Source organism: Salmo salar, chromosome ssa20 (assembly GCF_905237065.1).
Source record: "Salmo salar chromosome ssa20, Ssal_v3.1, whole genome shotgun sequence".
NCBI lineage: Eukaryota > Metazoa > Chordata > Actinopteri > Salmoniformes > Salmonidae > Salmo > Salmo salar.
This window is the reverse complement of record NC_059461.1, coordinates 47,778,297-47,799,325: the sequence shown is the minus strand read 5'-3', so window position 1 is coordinate 47,799,325 and position 21,029 is coordinate 47,778,297. Positions and strand designations below refer to the sequence as shown.

General features: G+C 46.8%; 2 protein-coding genes across 3 annotated transcripts; one reads left to right on the top strand and one right to left on the bottom strand.

The window, feature by feature from the left end:
* Positions 1-14,459: 14,459 nt before the first annotated feature.
* LOC123729225 (U1 small nuclear ribonucleoprotein A) lies at positions 14,460-17,408 on the bottom strand. Its single transcript, XM_045703503.1, has 7 exons — positions 17,236-17,408; positions 17,017-17,092; positions 16,727-16,899; positions 16,404-16,586; positions 16,047-16,214; positions 15,684-15,772; positions 14,460-15,438 (listed from the first exon to the last, which is right to left on the bottom strand). The coding sequence occupies exons 2-7, from the start codon at positions 17,087-17,089 to the stop codon at positions 15,279-15,281; spliced, it is 846 nt and encodes a 281-aa protein (XP_045559459.1). The 5' UTR covers positions 17,090-17,092; positions 17,236-17,408; the 3' UTR covers positions 14,460-15,278.
* A 130-nt stretch (positions 17,409-17,538) lies between these two features.
* Positions 17,539-20,958, top strand: actmap (actin maturation protease). 2 transcript variants are annotated; one of them, XM_045703502.1, is made up of 7 exons: positions 17,539-17,956; positions 18,277-18,482; positions 19,118-19,186; positions 19,381-19,505; positions 19,626-19,755; positions 20,036-20,106; positions 20,199-20,958. In XM_045703502.1, exons 2-7 carry the CDS (start codon positions 18,322-18,324, stop codon positions 20,534-20,536), a joined length of 894 nt encoding a protein of 297 aa, XP_045559458.1. In that variant the 5' UTR covers positions 17,539-17,956; positions 18,277-18,321; the 3' UTR covers positions 20,537-20,958. The 2 variants fall into 2 exon arrangements, with proteins under 2 accessions (XP_045559458.1, XP_045559457.1); XM_045703501.1 differs by having other exon boundaries at positions 17,539-18,072.
* Positions 20,959-21,029: the final 71 nt, after the last annotated feature.

The following is a 21,029-nucleotide window of genomic DNA, read 5'->3' as shown; positions in this document are numbered from 1 at the left end:
GTTAGAAAACAAATAATACACTGCATGAATTCACTATTATAGAACTATTATATGAATTCGTATGATAGGCTATTACAATTGTAGCCAATTGAAGTTGTTATATTTGTGTTTGACATCATGGTAAAAAAAAGGGGTGTAACGTCAACTACCCAAAGCATCTGGTTTCCTGTATTTGCATAAAGATAACATTGTATGGAGCCATCTTGACCTTGAATGAATTTTAAATAAATGGATGAGAAGCATACGATGAAAGAGAGGTGTAGGTTGCGTCTTTCAGGCATTTTGGCACTGGTTTCACTAAATATTTTTCACTGTCCAACTAGTTCCTGTCCGAGCGTCGGTTGGAACCAACACTACAGGACAATGTGTCCGCTTCATGTCTGAAATATAATGAGCCAATTTTGGTGACCCCGGTCCTCCCCCTCCCTTTCCCTCCCTTGGCAACCAGTAGGCCTAGTATCTCCGTTGCCCCGCACTGCAACGTGACCCGTGGACAGAACAGAGGGCTCTTGAAGCGTGCAGCGCTTATTAGCATAGAGCAGCAGTGACCTCGAGACGTGCTGAATTTCAATCATCCTCCCTCCCTCCAGAATGAAGCGATCTGCAGGTCGATTCTACATTATATTGGCACCTGGTGACGGCAGCTCAATGTACAGAGCGACTTGGTCGATAATTGCATTGAATACGCAACATTAGTGGTTGGCGCCATCTGATGGTGACACATAAGTAATGAAAGATCATCAAGGGGCCCCAAGCTATCCAGTAGTTCTAACTGATGACGTTTTAGGACATTTCATGGGCACAAATTAAGGATGTGTATATATAGGGTCCATGCATCATTGGAGGCTGTTTCAACAGGATCTAGGCTATCCGTAATAGCCCTAGTATAACCATGCAATAACCCCATAGGCCGCTTTACTTCAAAGCAATAACAAATGTACACAATCACAGTAGCCAGTTTACTGTTAAGTGTCAAAGCGTGAGAACGGCCAGAGTGCTTTGAAGAGGGCTACATCTACAGATATATCTACTCCGGATAGTGAGTGAGGGCCAACCAGTGCTCCCCAATGACGCAGCAAGCCCCTACACAGATGAGCAGTAGGCTTCGTGTGAAAGACCCTTCAACAGGACAGGAGTAGCCTACAGTAAACTCCCCTTAAACCAAAAAAAGGTGATGTACTTAATTCAGGTTTAGCTTAAACTGTTATTGTCTTTGGAATGCTATTGATGTTCTAATCAATATATACGTAGACGTGCTTGGAGATGTCCCACGCAGACGGCGGATAAGTTGCCTCAGTTCCCCGGCTGAAAGGTCCCAGTGTAGTGAATGGTGAGTCATTAGGCATGTCGCCAAGAGCATGGGACACTGACAAACACACACACACACACACACACACACACACACACACACAGTACCCCAGCGGCTAAGGTCAGAGCTTTCTCAAGGCAAAATAAGGGAGGGTGGAAAGGCTTGGGAAACTGCAGAAGAATAAGCATTTTGTGTACACTGTAGAGCTGACGTAAAGAAAATTATTCAGGGAACAGTAGAAGTCGGCAACATGAGGCCCTTGTTTGCACTGGATACAGTTCACGGTCCTGGCCTCTCCCTTCTTAAATCCAGTTGGAGAGGGGAAGGTACTCCTTCTTGACTAGCAATTGCTGTCCAATATAATTTTAAGAGCCTGTTCTGATTAAGCCTGTAGTGAACACGATGGGAGACAGAGAGATGGATTCAAGCGCAGGGCGCAGCAGGTGTTTATTGTAAAGGACCACAGGAGGAGGCAGGTAGCTGGGTCCAGGGGCACACAGAAGTTCATACACAGGGACTCCAAAAAGGCAACAGTACAGGCAGGGAAAAGGCTAGTAACGTCGTCCGGGAGATCAGGCAATAGGTAGATAACAGGAAATCCAATAGGCTAAAGTACAGGCAGGGAACAGGCAAAAGGCGCTGTTAGCGAGGCAGGCAAAAACTATCATCCACTGGAGGATTCATTTACGGGAAACCCAGCGCTCTGACTAGAAGTGTGTCACCAAACAAACAATACCTCACAGTGATGGGGTGCAAAGAACTGAACTAAATAGTGTGTGATAATGACATACAGGTGTGTGAACAGGTGATCAGAATTCAGGTGATTGGGATCTTAGAGAGTGAGCTGCGTTCAGGGGATCTATGTGTTTGAGAGTGTGAGTTGGAAAGTGGGCTGGAAAGTGAGCTGCGTTCAGGGGATCTACGTGTTTGAGATTGTGAGTTGGAAGCAGATGTTACAAAGCCAGGGAAAAATCATGGGTCCACCAATTCTAACTCATGAATAAACAAACTTAGGTAACTGGTATGTTTCATAAACATAAATGTGTCATAAGCACAGGCAAAATAGTATGGTTGATGTTGTCTTGGAATTACCTAAAATTCAACCACAAGCACTTAAGACACTTCATGAACTACACACTTTTGAACACTTTTGTACAGACAGAGAACAGTGGAACATTTATAGTTTTGTGGGAGCATTGACTTCCTGGAAAGAACACAAATGATTTTGTGACAGTAGGACACCAGTAAAAAGCCAGTGACCACCAGAGTGGCTAGCTCCCAGTGCTATGAAATGACACCCTTTCCTTTTCTCCTTGTCACGTCCTGGCCAGTACAAGGGTTAATTGTTATTGTAGTTTGGTCAGGACGTGGCAGAGGGTATTTGTTTTATGTGGTTCAGGGTGGTGTGTTAGTTAGGAGTGCGTTTGATTTATTATTTCCGGGTTTTGAGTTATGGTCTATGTTTATGTATTTCTATGTGTAGTCTAGTGAGTGTGTTTCTATGTTGAGTTAATTGGGGTGGACTTCCAATTGAAGGCAGCTGTTTGGTGTTGCCTTTGATTGGAAGTCCTATATTATTTGGGTGTGTTTGTCTTGTATTTGTGGGAGATTGTTTTTGCATTGCGTGTTTTTGTGAGCCTGCAAAACTGTCATTTGTCGTGCTTATTGTTTTCTTGTTTTTTTTCCGTATTCAACGTTCTTTAATAAATTAAGAAAATGAACGTCAACTCTACTGCGTATTGGTCCACACTTTCAGACGACGATTTCGCTATATCATCGGATGATGAAGAAAATCGTGACACTCCTATCCTTCATGGTCATTAACAATGTTTAATTAGGGGTACACAGCAAAACTAAAGCATTGATGATTGGTAACTTTTGGCACGAAGAAACTAGAGGCCATGAGCAACTTGGTCAAAAAGAATGGAACTGAAAGGAAACTATTAACAATCCACTTTTTGACTATGTAACGCTAATGCTTAAAATAATCATAATGAATTATCTCATTGACTAAAGTCAGATTCACTCCAAATGTGGTCTTTGGACACACTAGTCCCTAAAGAGTTAGAAAAAAAGAATGCTGATGCATTCAAAGATGGCCACGCTATAGTGTGATTTTGTAATAAGTGGTGGCAATTTTTGCATTTCGGTCTTCTGTAACCTCTTTTGACATCTATCCAACATATATCTAGTTTTGTCCTGTGGAATAAATATTTTGGATCTAACTGTTTTTCCTCATAATCCTGGTCTATCTTATTATGTTTACAATCGCAACAAATAATCTGCTCAGGACCCCAAAAAAGGATTATCAAAAGCTGTGCTATAAATTCTCGGACAACCCAAAGATTGTTAGATGTCCTCCCAGACTCCTTCCGCCTACCCAAGGACATTGGAGTACAAAAATCAGTTAACCACCTAACCGAGGATCTAAACATAACCTTGCGTAATACAGTCGCAACTCTAAAAACAAAAAACATTTGTCACATAGAAACGAACTCCCGGGTATACAGAAAATACCTGAGCCCTGAAGCAAGCTTCCAGAAAATTGGAACTGAAATGGCGCTCCACCAAACTGGAAGTCTTCCGACTAGCTTGGAAAGACAGTACTGTGCAATATCGAAGAGCCCTCACTGCTGCTCAATCAGCCTACTTTTCCAACCCGATTGAGAATAAAAACAATCCAACATTTATTTTGATACTGTCGCAAAGCTAACTAAAAAGCAGCATTCCCCAAGTGAGGATGGCCTTCACTTCAGCAGTGATGAATTCATGAACTTCTTTGACGAAAATATCATGATCATTAGAAAGCAAATCCTCTATCTCTCAACATGTTCACGAAAATAGTAATGGCCTCTAAACCTCCCAGCTGCCTACTGGACCCTATTCCAACTAAACTACTGAAAGAGCTACTTCCTGTGCTTAGCCCTCTTATGTTGAACATAATACATGGCTTCCTATCCTATGTGTACCAAACTCACTAAAAGTGGCAGTAATTAAGCCTTTCCTGAAAAATGAAACTCTCCAGTCTGGTTTTAGACCCCATCATAGTACTGAGACAGCACTCGTGAAGGTGGTAAATTACCTTCTTCTGGAGTCAGACCATGGCACTGCATCTGTCCTCATGCTCCTAGACCTTAGAGGCCACTTTTGACACCATCGATCTACACATACTTTTGGAGAGATTGAAAACTCTAATTGGTCTACACGGACATGTTCTTGCCTGGTTTAGATTTTATCTCTCCGAAAGACATCAGTTCATGGTTTGTTTCAGATGGTTTATTTCGGTGTTCCTCAAGGTTCCGTTTTAGGACCACTATAGTTTTCACTATATATTCTATGTCAACTTTCACTGCGATGCAGATGACACACAGCTGTACATGTCGATGAAACATGGTGACGTCCCAAAATTGCCTACCCTGGAAGCCTGTGTTTCAGAATTAAGGAAGTGGATGGCAACAAATGTTTTACTTTTAAACTCGGACAAAACAGAGATACCAGTACAAGGTCCCAAGAACGAGATCTGCTGTTTTATCTGACAATTAATCTTGATGGTTGTACAGTCATCTCAAATAAAACTGTGAAGGACCTTGGCATTACTCTTGACCCTGATCTCTTTTGACGAACATCAAAAAAATATTTAAAGGTGATCCACCTTGGAGCAGGACCATGGCATGTTCGAGATATTGAAGACTACCGAAGAACCTCTTCCATAGCCTTCGCCAGTTGCGCCAGCTGGTCATAGTATTGACGAAGTTGGTATCCCTGGAGTAGACGTGACAATTACATAGACTTGCTCCTACCTATCTCTCCAATTTGGTCCTGCCGTACATACATACATACATACACATATGCTACCATCACAATCTCTAAGCAAACAGCTGGAGGCAGAGCTTTCTCCTATAGAGCTCAATTTTTATGTAATAGCCTGCCTATCCATGTGAGAGACGCAGACTCGGTCTCGACCTTTAAGTCTTTACTGAAGACTCATCTCTTCAGTAGGTCCTATACTTGAGTGTAGTCTGGCCCACGGTTGCGAAGGTGAACGGCAAAGCACCGGAGTGATGAACCGCCCTTGCTGTCTCTGCCTGACTAGCTCCTCTCTCTCCACTGAGATTCTCTGTCACTGACATGATCTTCCTGTCCGGTTTTGCCCCCCCCCCTCAGGCTTGTGCGGTAGGGGAGATCTTTGTGCGCTATACTCAGCCTTGTCTCAGGGTAGTAAGTTGGCAGTCTGTTGATATCCCTCTAGTGGTGTGGGGGCTGTGCTTTGGCAAAGTGTGTGTGTGTGTGGGGGGGGGGGTTATATCCTGCCTGTTTGGCCCTGTCTGTGGGTATTGTCGGATGGGGCCACAGTGTACCCCGACCACCCCCCCTGTCTCAGTCTCCAGTATCTATGCTATAATAGTCTATGTGCCGGTGGCTAGGGTCAGTCTGTCCTATCTGGTGTAATTCTCAGTCTGTCCTGTGTGATCTTAAGTATGCTCCCTCTAATTCTCCCATCTCTCTCTCTCCCCTCCCGGAGGACCTGAGCCTCATAGGACCATGCCTCAGAACTACCTGGCCTGACGACTCCTGGCTGTCCCCTTCCACAGTCCATCAGGTCTTGCTGCTGATCCAGATTCTGCTGTTCTGCCTGTGGCTATGGAACCCTGAACTTTTTCCCGCACGTGCTACCTTTTTGTGCTGCTGCTCCAGTTTCAACTATTCTGCCTGCGGCTATGGAACCCTGACCTGTTCACCAGATGTACTACCTTGTCACGGACCTGCGGTTATTGTCTATCTCTCGCTCTCTGTTTCTCTCTCTGTCTCTGTCTCGCTCTCTCTACCACACCTGCTGTCTCGACCTCTGAATCCTATGTTTCTGCCTTTCTATGGAGTTTTTCCTAGCCTCCGTGCTTCTACATCTGCATTGCTTGCTAATTGGATTATAGGCTGGGTTCTGTATAAGCACTTTGTGACATCTGCTGATGGAGTGCTTTATAAATAAATGTATGAAGCATAAATAAATAAATGTGATTCATTTGATTGATATAAGCCCAACACATGATACATTTCTGAAATCCTCAAGAAGTTTCCTAATCACACAAAAAAAGCGAATGTTAATATCATATTCACAAGACGCATGACACCCATTTGCGTCAAAACCATATTTTCATTTCAAATTTGGTAGACTAGGACAGCAGGTTAGATAAACTGAGACACCATTATTATATTCCTAATTGCACTCCAATGAGAATTCAATTTTGTGTGATTAGGAAACATCTAAGGATTTCAGAAATGTATAGTGTTTTGGACTAATACAGTGCCTTTCGAAAGTATTCACACCCTTTGACTGTTTTGTTACAGCCTGAATAACATTTTTACATTTAGATGTTGTGTCACTGATCTACACACAGTAGCACATAATGTCCAAGCGGAATTTGTACTTGTGCTTAACAAGTCCGATAAATTGCATGGATGAACTCTGTTACTGTAACGGCTGTCTTCTGTAGAAATGGACCAAGGCGCAGCAGGTATGTGAATACTCATCTTTAATTAAAATAAAGGAGTAGAGCATCCACTTAACAATTCAAACAATATATACGACAGGAACAGTTTTGCAGGCACACAACACGCAGTGCAAAAACAACTACCCACGAAAACCAAACAAACACACACCTACTTATGGGACTCCCAATCAGAGGCAACTAGAAACACCTGCCTCCAATTGAGAGTCCAGCACCCAAAACTACACATAGAAAAACAAACCTAGAACCTACACCAAACTAATACACCCCACTACACCACACACAAAACCCCATAATACAAAACAAATATACCTCTGCCACGTCCTGACCAAATATAATAGAAATAATACCTAAATATTGGTCAGGACGTGACATTACCCCCCCCTAAAGGTGCAGACCCCGGAATGCACCTTAAAAGAAAACACAAAAAATCCCCATTACCCCAACAAAACCAAAAAGCAATACCCCCTAAACAATAAGGGAGGGAAGGGAGGGTGGCTGCCGTCAACGACGGCACTGTGCTACACCCTTCCTCCCCAACCCACCTATCCTGGAGGTGGCTCCGGTGCAGGACGTGGACCCTGCTCCACCCTCGGCGTCGCCCACTTCGGTGGAGCCGATAGCTGCGCCAGGCAGACGGACCCCTCGAGCCGGGCCGGAGGACAGGAGGGCCCCTCGGGCCGGGCCGGGGGACTGGAGGGCCCCTCGGGCTGGGCCGGGGGACAGGAGGACCCCTCGGGCTGGGCCGGAGAGCAGGAGGGCCCCTCGGGCTGGGCCGGAGAGCAGGAGGGCCCCTCGGGCTGGGCCGGAGAGCAGGAGGGCCCCTCGGGCTGGGCCGGAGAGCAGGAGGGCCCCTCGGGCTGGGCCGGAGAGCAGGAGGGCCACTCGGGCTGGGCCGGAAGGCATGCGGGCCACTCGGGCTGGGCCGGAAGGCATGCGGGCCACTCGGGCTGGGCCGGAAGGCATGCGGGCCACTCGGGCTGGGCCGGAAGGCATGCGGGCCACTCGGGCTGGGCCGGAAGGCATGCGGGCCACTCGGGCTGGGCCGGAAGGCATGCGGGCCACTCGGGCTGGGCCGGAAGGCATGCGGGCCACTCGGGCTGGGCCGGAAGGCATGCGGGCCACTCGGGCTGGGCCGGAAGGCATGCGGGCCACTCGGGCTGGGCCGGAAGGCATGCGGGCCACTCGGGCTGGGCCGGAAGGCATGCGGGCCACTCGGGCTGGGCCGGAAGGCATGCGGGCCACTCGGGCTGGACCGGAGGGCAGGAGGACCACTCGGGCTGGACCGGAGGGCAGGAGGACCACTCGGGCTGGACCGGAGGGCAGGAGGACCACTCGGGCTGGACCGGAGGGCAGGAGGACCACTCGGGCTGGACCGGAGGGCAGGAGGACCACTCGGGCTGATCCTGACAGGCCGGGCACCCTGGCAGATCAGGGCAGGCGGGCACCTCTGGCAGAACCGGGCAGTCCGGCCACTCTGGCAGAACAGGGCAGTCCGGCCACTCTGGCAGAACAGGGCAGTCCGGCCACTCTGGCAGAACAGGGCAGTCCGGCCACTCTGGCAGAACAGGGCAGTCCGGCCACTCTGGCAGAACAGGGCAGTCCGGCCACTCTGGCAGAACAGGGCAGTCCGGCCACTCCGGCAGAACAGGGCAGTCCGGCCACTCCGGCAGAACAGGGCAGTCCGGCCACTCCGGCAGAACAGGGCAGTCCGGCCACTCCGGCAGAACAGGGCAGTCCGGCCACTCCGGCAGAACAGGGCAGTCCGGCCACTCCGGCAGAACAGGGCAGTCCGGCCACTCCGGCAGAACAGGGCAGTCCGGCCACTCCGGCAGAACAGGGCAGTCCGGCCACTCCGGCAGAACAGGGCAGTCCGGCCACTCCGGCAGAACAGGGCAGTCCGGCCACTCCGGCAGAACAGGGCAGTCCGGCCACTCCGGCAGTTCAGGGCAGTCCGGCCACTCCGGCAGTTCAGGGCAGTCCGGCCACTCCGGCAGTTCAGGGCAGTCCGGCCACTCCGGCAGTTCAGGGCAGTCCGGCCACTCCGGCAGTTCAGGGCAGTCCGGCCACTCCGGCAGTTCAGGGCAGTCTGGCCTCTCTGGCGACTGTTGACTGGCGGGCAGCTCTGACGACTGTTGACTGGCGGGCAGCTCTGACGACTGTTGACTGGCGGGCAGCTCTGACGACTGTTGACTGGCGGGCAGCTCTGACGACTGTTGACTGGCGGGCAGCTCTGACGACTGTTGACTGGCGGGCAGCTCTGACGACTGTTGACTGGCGGGCAGCTCTGACGACTGTTGACTGGCGGGCAGCTCTGACGACTGTTGACTGGCGGGCAGCTCTGACGACTGTTGACTGGCGGGCAGCTCTGGTGATGGTTGACTGGCGGGCAGCTCTGGTGACTGTTGACTGGCGAGGCTGGGTTGACACACTAGACTCCTGATGCGTGGGGCTGGTATAGGACGTGCCAGCCTGGAGACACGCACCTCCATGCTAGTGCGTCTGGCGGGAAACACCGGACCGAAAGGGCGCACTGGCGGTCTTGAGTGCAGGGTTGGCATCACCCCTTCCGGCTCGATGCTCCCCTTGCCCTGGCACCTGCGGGGCGCTGGTACTGGGCGAACTGGGCTGTGCGTCCGTATAGGCGAGATGGTGCGCACCTCAGCGTAACATGACGCCCTCCACCTCGTACGCACCTCCCTGTAGTCACGGGTAGCTGGCTTACGGCTCTTCCCTGGCCTGGCCAAACTACCCGTGTGCCCCCCCAAAAAAAATCTTGGGGCTGCCTCTCGGGTTTCCTAGCCAACCGTGTTCCAGCGTAACGTTCCCGATGGTTCCTCTGTCCAGCTGCCTCCACTCTCCTGAGTGCCTCCACCTGTTCCCATGGGAGGCGATCCCTTCCGGCCAGGATCTCTTCCCAGGTGTAGGCTCCCTTGCCGTCCAGGACGTCCTCCCATGTCCATTGTTCCCTTTTTCTCTCCTGTGGCTTCCTCCTCTTCTGCTGCTTGGTCCTTTGGTGGTGGGTAGTTCTGTAACGGCTGTCTTCTGTAGAAATGGACCAAGGCGCAGCAGGTATGTGAATACTCATCTTTAATTAAAATAAAGGAGTAGAGCATCCACTTAACAATTCAAACAATATATACGACAGGAACAGTTTTGCAGGCACACAACACGCAGTGCAAAAACAACTACCCACGAAAACCAAACAAACACACACCTACTTATGGGACTCCCAATCAGAGGCAACTAGAAACACCTGCCTCCAATTGAGAGTCCAGCACCCAAAACTACACATAGAAAAACAAACCTAGAACCTACACCAAACTAATACACCCCACTACACCACACACAAAACCCCATAATACAAAACAAATATACCTCTGCCACGTCCTGACCAAATATAATAGAAATAATACCTAAATATTGGTCAGGACGTGACAGTTACAGAATTTGTATTTCTAAAAGTAGTCAGACCCTTGGCTTTGAGACTCGAAATTGAGCTCGGGTGCATCCCGTTTCCGTTGATCATCCTTGAGATGTTTCTACAACTTGATTGGAGTCCACCTGTGGTAAATTCAATTGATTGGACATGATTTGGGAAGGCACACCTGTATATATAAGGTCCCACAGTTGACAGTGCATGTTAGAGAAAAAAACAAGCTATGAGGTTGAAGGAATTGTCCATAGAGCTCAGAGACAGGATTGTTTTGAGGCATATATCTGGGGAAGGGTACCAAAGCATTTCTGCAGCATTGCAGGTCCCCAAGAACACAGTGGCCTGCATCATTCTTAAATGGAAGAAGTTTGGAACCACCAAAACGGGGTGCCGCCTGGCCAAACTGGGCAATCGGGAGAGAAGGGCCTTGGTCAGGGAGGTGACCAAGAACCCGATGGTCACTCTGACAGAGCTCTAGAGTTCCTCTGTGGAGATGGGAGAACCTTCTAGAAGGACAACCATCTCTGCAGCACTCCACCAATCAGGCCTTTATGGTAGAGTGGCCAGACGGAAGGCACTTCTCAGTAAAAGGCACATGACAGCCTGCTTGGAGTTTGCCAAATGGCACCTAAAGACTCTCAGACCATGAGAATTAAGATTCTCTGGTCTGATGAAACCAAGATTGAACTCTTTGACCTGAATGCCAAGTGTCATGTCTTGAGGAAACCTGGCTCCAACCCTATGGTGAAGCATGGTGGTGGCAGCATCATGCTGTGGGGATGTTTTTCAGCAGCAGGGACTGGGAGACTATTCAGAATCAAGGGAAAGATGAACGGAGCAAAGTACAGAGAGATCCTTGATGAAAGCGCTCAGGACCTCAGACTGGGGTGAAGGTTCACCTTCCAACAGGACAACGAACCTAATCACACAGCCAAGACAAAGCAGGAGTGGCTTCCGGACAAGTCTCTGAATGTCCTTGAGTGGCCCAGCCAGAGCCCGGACTTGAACCCGATCTAACATCTCTGGAGAGACCTGAAAATAGCTGTGCAGCGACACTCCCCATCCAACCTGCCAGAGCTTGAAAGGATCTGCACAGAAGAGATGGTTGTCCTTCTGGAAGGTTCTCCCATCTCTTCAGCACTCCAGTGATCAGGCCTTTATGGTAGAGTGGCCAGATGGAAGACACTCCTCAGTAAAAGGCACATGACAGCCCGCTTGGAGTTTGCCAAAGTATATATATACATTTTAAATAAATTTTTTACCTAAAAGTGTGGGGCTCAAAACAGGTGTTGCCCTGCCCTGAATGAAGGATCGCCACTGTCAGTGAGTTCATCTGACTCTGTGTACGTAAAAAAAAGGGCTTAATGGCGAAGGCACATAAAGACTGTGCAATTTGAAAAAAATACAAAAAAGTAGATTGTGCTGATTTATAGGTTCAAGGCCCACCTGAACTCACAGGCACAATCAATGCTAAAGACATTCAAAGAGGAAATGTTTTAAATTAAATCTCCAAAACATCTTTAAACGAATTGAGCACAAAGGTTAAATAGCATTGATGAAATGGGCCATCCAGACATTGTTGTCTGATTCATGGTAGAAATTAGATGAAACTACAGTGGCTGAGGCCAGACAGGGCAGGAAGTGAGTCTGTAATGATGATTTACGTGGTAGCACAGAGCCATTTGATTATGACACAATGCTCCAGCAAGAAAGAAATCTCATTACTTTATATAATAATCAAATGGAAACGTTATCCCAAAATGTTTTCATTGATTGTAGAATTATCAAGTGGAGGGCACAAACTCAAGTTCTATCAAAAGTGCAGACAAGAGGCCAGATCAAAGTTTAGACTACAGTCCCACCAGTCCGCTTACTGCAACATGCTGGGAAAAGCATCATATTTCTCACTGCATGAGTTAGACACATAGAGGATGCAACATTGTATCTGTCCCATTATAGTGTCTGTAAGAACATGGGCATCTCCATTTTGCAGTGGTGTAAAGTACTTAAGTAAAAATACTTTAAAGTACTACTTAAGTCATTTTTTGGGGGTGTCTGTACTTTACTATTCATATTTTTTACAACTTTTACTTCACTTCATTCCTAAAGAAAATAATGTACTTTTAACTCCTTACATTTTCCCTGACACCCAAAAGTACTCATTACATTTTGAATGCTCAGCAGGACAGGAAAATTGTCTAATTCATGCTTATCAAGAGAACATCCCTGGTCATCCCTACTGCTTCTGATCTGACAGCCTCACTTCGTTTGTAAATTATGTCTGAGCGTTGTTAACTGTGCCCCTCGTTATCCGCAAATAATTATTTTTTAAAACAAGAAAATTGTGTCATCTGGTTTGCTTAATATAAGGAATGTGACATTATTTTTGCTTTAACTTTTTATACTTAAGTACATTTAAAACCAATTACTTTTAGACTTTTACTCAAGTAGTATTTTACTGGGTGACTTTTACTTAAGTAATTTTCTTTTAAGGTATCTTTACTTTTACTCAAGTATGAAAATTGGGTATTTTTTCCACCACTGCCATTTTGATGTAGTCAAATTTCTTCTATTTGTATGAGTTGGTAAACAAACTGAAAGGGTGAACACTGCCACCTGGAGTGTGTGTTTGAACAGGTATAAAGCCAAGGTTGACGATTTACCACCTGCAGTTATGGAAGGTTTGCTCATGAGTATAATTCATTGGCTGATCCATAGATGGAAAAAGGCCTCATTATGTCTGTGCCAGTATGGCTGGCGTCTGTGACAGCCTCAATGGTGCTGCCCATGCTATCTCCATTTTGAAGTAGTCCATTTTCTTCTTCACGATTGACTGATCCTTCCTGATGACCCAGTTGGACATGTCACCAGGAGGGATCAGCCAATGAAGTTTGAAGTCTCATCCAGTTGACTACATAAAAAAAGGAAGCTCTCAATGGCGCTGCCCATGTTAATACAGCCTTTTGGCCACAAGAGGCCTTGATCATTCTCTATGGGCTGATCCCTCCTGATGACCTGGATGGAATTATGTGATCCTTCCTTAACCCATAGGAAGTCCCACCCAGTTGACTACTTCAAAATGGTGAAATTCCTCAATGGCACTGCCCATGCTGAAACTGGCTTTTGGGCACTAGAGTCCTCTATCATTCAATGTGGTTAGACACTAGTCTCCTGACACGCCATGGAAAACACTGCCTTCATCGGGGTGTTAATCAAAACCATCGTTGTGGTTTTGGTACTGAAACACTGGTTCAGTATAAGATGTACATGAAGTTACAGTAGGCTGTTTGATAAAACATTTTAACTAGGCAAGTCAGCTAAGAACAAATTCTTATTTACAATGACGGCCTACCCCGGCTAAACCCTAACAACGCTGGGCCAATTGTGCCCCGCCATATTGGACTTCCAAATCCCGCCCGGTTGTGATACAGCCTGGAATTGAACCAGGGTCTGTAGTGACGCCTCTAGCACTGAGATGCAGTGCCTTAGACCCCGTCGCCACGCTGGAGCCCATCCCTATAGACATAATGATATCTCTGGTCTGGAGATACTAGATGTGCAAAAACCCATATCTGGGGCCATATGTAACAAACGTCTCGGAATAGGAGTGCTGAACTAGGATCAGGTGCTGTATCCACAAAGCATAGAGTAGGAGTGCTGATATAGGATCTGTCCATATAATCAGTCATCATGATCTAAAAGTTGTGGATAGGGGCCCAGGTCCCACTTCTCCATGTAATATTAATTGTGCTCTAGAAGGAAAGAGAAATCAGTAGACGGGTTGGCTGACGTCACAAAAAAATGCGCTCGTCGATGGGGCCGGAAGACATGCTTTGTTCTGATTTTGAACGTTCAGCTTGCAACAATGATGCGACGCTGCCATGTGGGAAATCGTAGGCGGCTTGTTTTATCTTGTCTTATTTGGAGGTGTTGAGACTGATTTCATGCCAATGCTAATCAGGGAAAATGTTGCTAGGTAACCCACAACTGTAACAATGTATTCGAGAGACAAGTGCTCATTATGCAAATGTATTTATGTTTCCAATAAACATTGAGCCAAAATATAGATTGTTGTCAAAAATCGAAGCCAACCTAGCCCGTTTTGCCCCAGAGTCACACATGTGTCGGTTTTGTTGCTAAACAACCAGCCCGTCTATACAGCCCCCGGTGTCTCCCCGGACATAAAAGCAGAAACGTACACACAGCATTAGTCATTATAAAAAGCACACATTTTAATCAAACAATAAAGCTCCAGGTACAATGTCTGGGTGAAACAGACCCTGGGTGCAATGCTTATTAACAGACAAACAATAAAAAAATGTAATATACTTACATATAAACACCCGACTTTATCCTCAAGGAATGGGTGCAGAAACTGACATACTTTAAAATGTTTCTTAACCTGGCTATGGATATGCAAACGTCAGCTGACTATCCTCTATGTTGGCACCAAATCACTAAACCAATAGTCCTTACACGTTAGCGTTTTCAAGCCTGGTGTCTGCATTCCTATCATCACAATCCTGCCCTTATATCTTCTCTAAACCGCTGGTAACCTACCATCAGATACAAAGAAAGTCATCTCCAGTTATTCTAAATTAGTGTGGGATCACAGGAAGGGCAGTAACAAGACAATTACAAGAAGAAAAAAAATCTATGCTGAAGTTCAAAACTAAGAGGGTAAAAAAACTTGCTCTCCTATAGGCGTCGTTGATGAAGGGGATCGTCCAATCACCACTCCTTACCTTCTGGTGGAGGCTGAAAGAATTCTTATGTCATAATCTGTAAGCAGAGCAGGGAGCAGCACACAAATGTTTAAGGGAGCCTATAGATGATAGATGTGTCTTGGGAGGGGAACTTTGGGGGGAGGGGGGGATGGGGGGACTTAGCGAAGGACAGGTTAGTAGTCGGCTCTGTGCTAGTAAAGTTTATGGCGGAAGAGGTGTCTCTCTGTGTGTGTGGTTGCGCGTGCGCGCGAGTGTGTGTGTGTGAGAGAGTGTAAACCACCCAAGAGCTCTCTGGTGTGTTATTTCTTGGCGAAAGAGATCTTCATGGCGTTGGTCTGGGTGATCTTGAAGCCCTGTAGTGCCTCCCTGGCCGCTCCAGCCTGCACGTCATTATCAAACTCCACAAAGGCAATGTCGTGGCGACCAGGCACCAGACGCACCTCTTTGAACCCAGGGAACCTGAAGTGGGAAAACAGTCAACATCGGGACAGAGCTTCGGGGCAGACTTGTTAAAGACATCAAGGGTCTATACTTGACGACATGTTCAATCTCACCATACACAAACGCTAGTTAAGATAACCACTATATTGGAAACTGAACAGATATGTTCCAATACTACAGAACATGGAGGAATAAACATTACATTTTTCACACTGCACCAAGGAGTATAGGAGAAGGGGAGAATAAAATGTAGAGGTACTAACTGGTTGAAGAGCATAGACAGCATGAGCTCGTTGGTCTCCTCTGGGAGGTTGGTGAGGAAAAGGATGTGGTTGGGAGGGTTTTCTGCAACCTGGAGGTAAGGACGATTACATTTATCAATATAAAAAAATATAAGTTAGAGTGAGATTATACAGTCAGATGAATGACAAGCAAACTCAAAATTACAATGTTCCACCTAACAGACCTGCTGCGTAGTTATTGGCTCAGCGTCGTCTGGGTTAGGGTTTGGCCGTCATTGTAAATAAGAATTTGTTCTTAACTGACTTGCCTAGTTAAATAAAAGGTTAAATAAAAAAAATTCACAAGATATAAACGAACACTGATAAACAAATTGTGATCCATACCTGGGCGTGGGGCATTTGCCCGGGCATCATCGCACCAGGAGGCATGGCACCAGGGAGCATCCCCCCAGGGCCCATCCCCGGAGGAGGCATCATGCCTGGCGGGGGCATGTAGGGGGGCTGCCCTGGCATTGGCATCATACGAGGAGCTCCGCTCATGGGTGGCATTCCCTTCAGAAGACCAAGAATTTACAATGAAAATCAGCCGCACTAACATTTAGCGATACACGTGGAATAACACACAATCCGCCATTTTAGATAGACATGTCTTAAAGGAAACATGTTAAGCGCAATGACTAACAGTGGCATTGTGGATACAAACGTGGTTTTGTGTCTTCAGGCTCACAGTACAACACTTACGGGCATGGGTGTTGGAACTCCAGGGCCCATGGGTACTACAGGGGTCCCTGGCACACCTTTTTTGGCCCCTGCAGCCTCTGGGCCCTTGACCTTGGCCCTCTTCTCCTTCTTACGGTCACGCTCCACGTAGGTGCCCTTCATTTTAGCGATGATGTCAGAGTCCCCCTTGGCGTACCCAATACGCTGCCATGAGAAAGAGGTACAGTTGATGACGACGGGACTATTTACAGGAATGCATATTAGAGAAATATCATTATCTAGCTAAACATGTGTCCGGCAAAAGCTGGCTGATGTGTACCAAGGTGTTATTGGCAGTAGCTCACCATAGGTTTGTCATAGAATGGGAACCCCTGCATGGAACGCAGGGCATTGGAGGCGCTGTTGACCTCCTTGAAGATGACAAAGGCCTGACCCCTCATCTTCAGGGAGCGGGCAACCAAAATGTCCAGGATTTGACCAAACTGAGAGAAGATCGCGTACAACGACTTCTTCAGTTCTGGGTGACAAAGGGTACAAACAATACATGTTTAGGCAAGGAGCCATTGGCATGGTTGATGAGTAAACACAAACATGAGAGCAAAATCGAAAGGGGTAGCCAGCTTTAAGCTCTAACCATCTTTTTTAATCTTCTCGTTCAGGTTGTTGATGTATATGGTGTGGTTGAGGCGCATATCCGGAGCAGCCATCTTCTGTGAAATAAAACAGGCCAGTGTTAGCGCCCTATTGCCTCCAGTCTGCAAGTAGCTAGCTGTAGAATAAGTTGGTAGCTAACTTGCAAATTATAAAATATGTGAAATAGACAAAAACATAACAATTAAGAAGTTGTATTTACCTTCCAGTACTGGGATGCACAATGTAACCGGCCTCAAAAAGAAATGAATGAAACTAGCTACACGCGTAGCCAACCCTCTACCACTGGAGCCAGAAACACTTTATTTTTTGTGCTGGAGCTGCTAGCTAACGTAGACGACATAGAAACCCTTGATAGCTAACAAAGCCAACTATTTTTGATTGGCTGGTGTAACTTCCGGATCCTGTCAAGAACAGCTTTTCATTGGATTGTTTTAGCCACTCCCTTAATATCATTGGATATGTAGTGCTACATCTCAGACGCACCCGCCCCTTTTCACATTACCGCTCATTCACGAGAGTCAGCCTGAGCAAGATGCTGCGCAGATGGTCAAATTGATTTACTTCCACTCATCTAAAGAGATAGGCTTTAACATATCCTTATGATATTATCATCGTGCAATCTATTGAGTTTGAGAACCCATCATTGTTTCAAACAGCTATTATTTGGTTCAAAAGATGAACTACTTTTCAATGATTTTGTTATTGATAGATAGCTAGCGAAGTAGGTCTTCTGTTCTGTAACATTACTGTAGAACATGCCACATTGTAGCCGCAGCTACCACTTTAAACGATCGCCGTGCTTGTTACCAAATATGGCTTTATTCAGCTAGCTACTAGTGCTAACGTGTAAAAACGTCAAAATAGCTCCCAGGTCTGCGCTTGAAGTCGTCTCATTACAGCTAAAACAGCCATGCAATAAAGTGAGTGTTAATCAAACTGCATGTCATACGAACATATTTCAGAAACATATTTCGCAACTTTAGTCATGGTGTAACATATCTAGCTAGACATGGCATCAGATGGAGAAGTTCTGGCAGTAAGTTAAGCAATAAGAAGATAAATTAATAGGTCTAGTAATGTTTATGTAAATGTTTTATGTATCACTAAATCATTAATGCAACTTTATTCCATCTCTGGGTCATATGTGTCATTTCAATAGCTTCCTGTCATGTAGTTAAATAAAGGTAATATATATATATATATATAAGGTAGTGGAGCCCTTATCATTCCCTTCTCTCAGTCTCTTATCACACAGAATTGCACAGCAGTGACAGAGGGTATTTCAATGGAGCGTCCACCTCCTCCACCACCACCAGGACCACCCCCACCAACAGCTGCCTCGGGCCCAAGCAAGAAGAAGCTGTACCAGGCCATAGCGGCAGGAAAGACCCCTGTCGAGGGGGATCATGCAGAGGCCCGGTTGCTGCTCAGTCAGAGGGAGAGCAGGTGAGGCGAACTGCCTACAGAAAAACAGAAGTTATCAGACAAGCGTAGAAGCTAAAGCCTATTCAGGATCTCCAACGTGGTGGTTGGAAAATCACTGAAAGAACTCTGCAGGTAGTGTAGCAGTTAAGAGCGTTGGGCCCGTAACCGAAAGAGTTGCTGGTTCTAATTCCAAAGCTGACTAAGTGAAAAATCTGAGCAAGGCACTTAACCTGTAATTGCCCCTGTAAGTCACTCTGGATAAGAGCATCTGCTAAATGACTAAAATGGAAAATGTCTACGCAGTAATTTTTTTTCATAGGGCCTACAGGTTATGGAATGGGGTCATCAGTCACACATTGGGTAACACTCTCCACCTTTATAATCAGTGCACTGGGGTGGGGGTGTTCTGCACCTGGGCATTCAGTTTAGAACAGTTTCTGTCCATGAAAGCAGCACTGTAGTGATCCTGTGGGAGTTGCAACTACAAACAGAACACAAATGCAAGAAAATAGATGACGCTCTGAGCTATCCCACCAAGACCAAGCTACTGTACATACTACTGTGATTATATGCATTATTCAATAACTAATTTGTTACCAGGTGGCAGTAGGAACGTCTGTTTTGTGGTGTGGTTGACTGTTTACTGGTTGACGTAGTTTCAGGAAGGACCTGCAGTGGATGCTGTTTAACAAGTATGTGCCTTCCCTCATCCAAGACGGCCCACAGTAAGTCACGTAAAGCTTTATTTAGGCTTTTCAAAATGGAGCCGTCCTCCATTGAAGTAATCACTGATCTAATACATGTGCATTCATCATTCTTCCCTAAGCTGATGTATCTTGTTTGTAGTTTTGTCGTTAAAGGTGACGTTATACTTCCTAAGGTACATACCCCTGCCTGAGGTGTGTGTTTTTACCTGTAGATGTGGTCTGGTGGCTCTATGGATGGCTGGTCACCTGCTACAGCCCCCTTTGTGTGTTTCCATGGAGACCGTAGTCCAGACAGCGATGGACAGGGGCTACACAGCACAGGGGGAGATGTTCTCCGGTAATGCTTTAGTCTTCTATGCTGCATACTCTCAACGACACCAGCAGAGCTATACTTTATTAGTGAGACTAATGTGTGTGTGTGTGTGTGTGTGTGTGTGTGTGTGTGTATCTGATTCAGCTAGTGACATGGCCATGCTTGCAGAGGAGGTGTGTGGGTGCAGGGCTGAGCTTCTGTCAGGAGGGATGAGTGGAGACAACTCAACAGCCGTCCTGAAACACCTGGCTGACGGACAAGCCGTCCTCATCCCGGATCCTTTACACTCTCTCACATTCAGGCTGTTCGGAAGGACCCATCTGCTCCCGTCAGTCTGTCTCGGGTAGTGTCGTTAGCTACTGATAGATGTTGTTCTTAAGGTAACCTAGTGGCAGTTATTAGGTTGTTATCATGTATTTGACACTTTTACAATAACATTTTGAAGTAAATACAACGTTAATAGCTAACTGTTATCTGGAATATTTATTATACAGTATATGAGTAAAGCGATTTGTACTGTATGTGTTTTGAGGTCTTTGACTGCATAAACACAGATATGACGAGGATTTCAACCACGAGCCATGCCAACGCACCGGACACAGGGCACACTGGGCAGTGGCCTCAGGTTAGACCGGAGCTCCTTGACTGCAACACACACACACTCAATTCCCATGTCTTGACATTTGACCCTTCCTATAACCTCTCTATCTCTCCCAGGTGTCTTGTTGGGTCTGGACCAGGACAGCTTGAGCAGAGAGCACACCCAACCTGACCCCACCCTGCCCTGGCTACTCCTGCCCCAGGACAGCCCCTCATGCCCATTCCCCTGTCCCACTGTGGGGGCAAGAGAAGCATACATCCTGGCCAAGCAGGGCAAGAGCCTGCGCTACCAGCTGTGGAACCTGGACAAGGTGGCCCAAAGCAATGCCCAGCTCAGGGAGATAGATCCCCAGAGGGCTGGGGACAGTACCCAGTACGTGGTACCCAAGGGAGGGGTGGAAGTTGGGCTGGCAGGCCAGGTCGTGTTGCTCCACACTGGGGGACAGACTCAGTGATCATGGGCCTTCTCTCCTGGAGCACTGCTATGGTACAAATTGAGACTCATTGGCCTGGACACAGGAAAGCATGACAGTCTATAATACTAAGTATAGGACATGATGAAAGGGTCTAAGGATGCTTTCCTGGGTTGGCAGTCATTTGTTCTATAGGACACCGGAGGACGATCATAACACAGTTCTTATCTGTCTACTACTTATCAGAATGTAAAGTGGACTTTTGCCAAATCTGTGGCTCCTCTATGGAGCCTATTTTTCAGTACCTGAACAGATCCTGTGCCTTACTGAAGTGTTTCATTCACTTCACATGGTCGAACAGGCTGTAATATTGCATACGACGAGAACCCCGTACCTACCTGTATTTATACTGATTATCAAGCAACCCCAAGTGCACACAGAATAAACATATGTACTATTGTCAATAGTTCGTATCATTGAAATGTGACCGTGTCTATACGAGCGTTTCTGGATATGAGGTACACATGTTTTTTTA

Excerpts from the sequence above, each read along its gene's own strand:
- LOC123729225 (XM_045703503.1), bottom strand. The coding sequence starts at position 17,089 with ATGGCTGCTCCGGATATGCGCCTCAACCACACCATATACATCAACAAC. Across the intron at positions 16,900-17,016 it reads CGAGAAGATTAAAAAAGATG|AACTGAAGAAGTCGTTGTAC; the intron begins GTTAGAGCTTAA and ends TTTGTCACCCAG. Across the intron at positions 15,439-15,683 it reads CTGTCTATGCTCTTCAACCA|GTTCCCTGGGTTCAAAGAGG; the intron begins GTTAGTACCTCT and ends TTCCCACTTCAG.
- actmap (XM_045703501.1), top strand. The coding sequence starts at position 18,046 with ATGGCATCAGATGGAGAAGTTCTGGCA. Across the intron at positions 18,073-18,276 it reads CAGATGGAGAAGTTCTGGCA|TCTCTTATCACACAGAATTG; the intron begins GTAAGTTAAGCA and ends CCCTTCTCTCAG. Across the intron at positions 19,187-19,380 it reads CTCATCCAAGACGGCCCACA|ATGTGGTCTGGTGGCTCTAT; the intron begins GTAAGTCACGTA and ends TTTTACCTGTAG.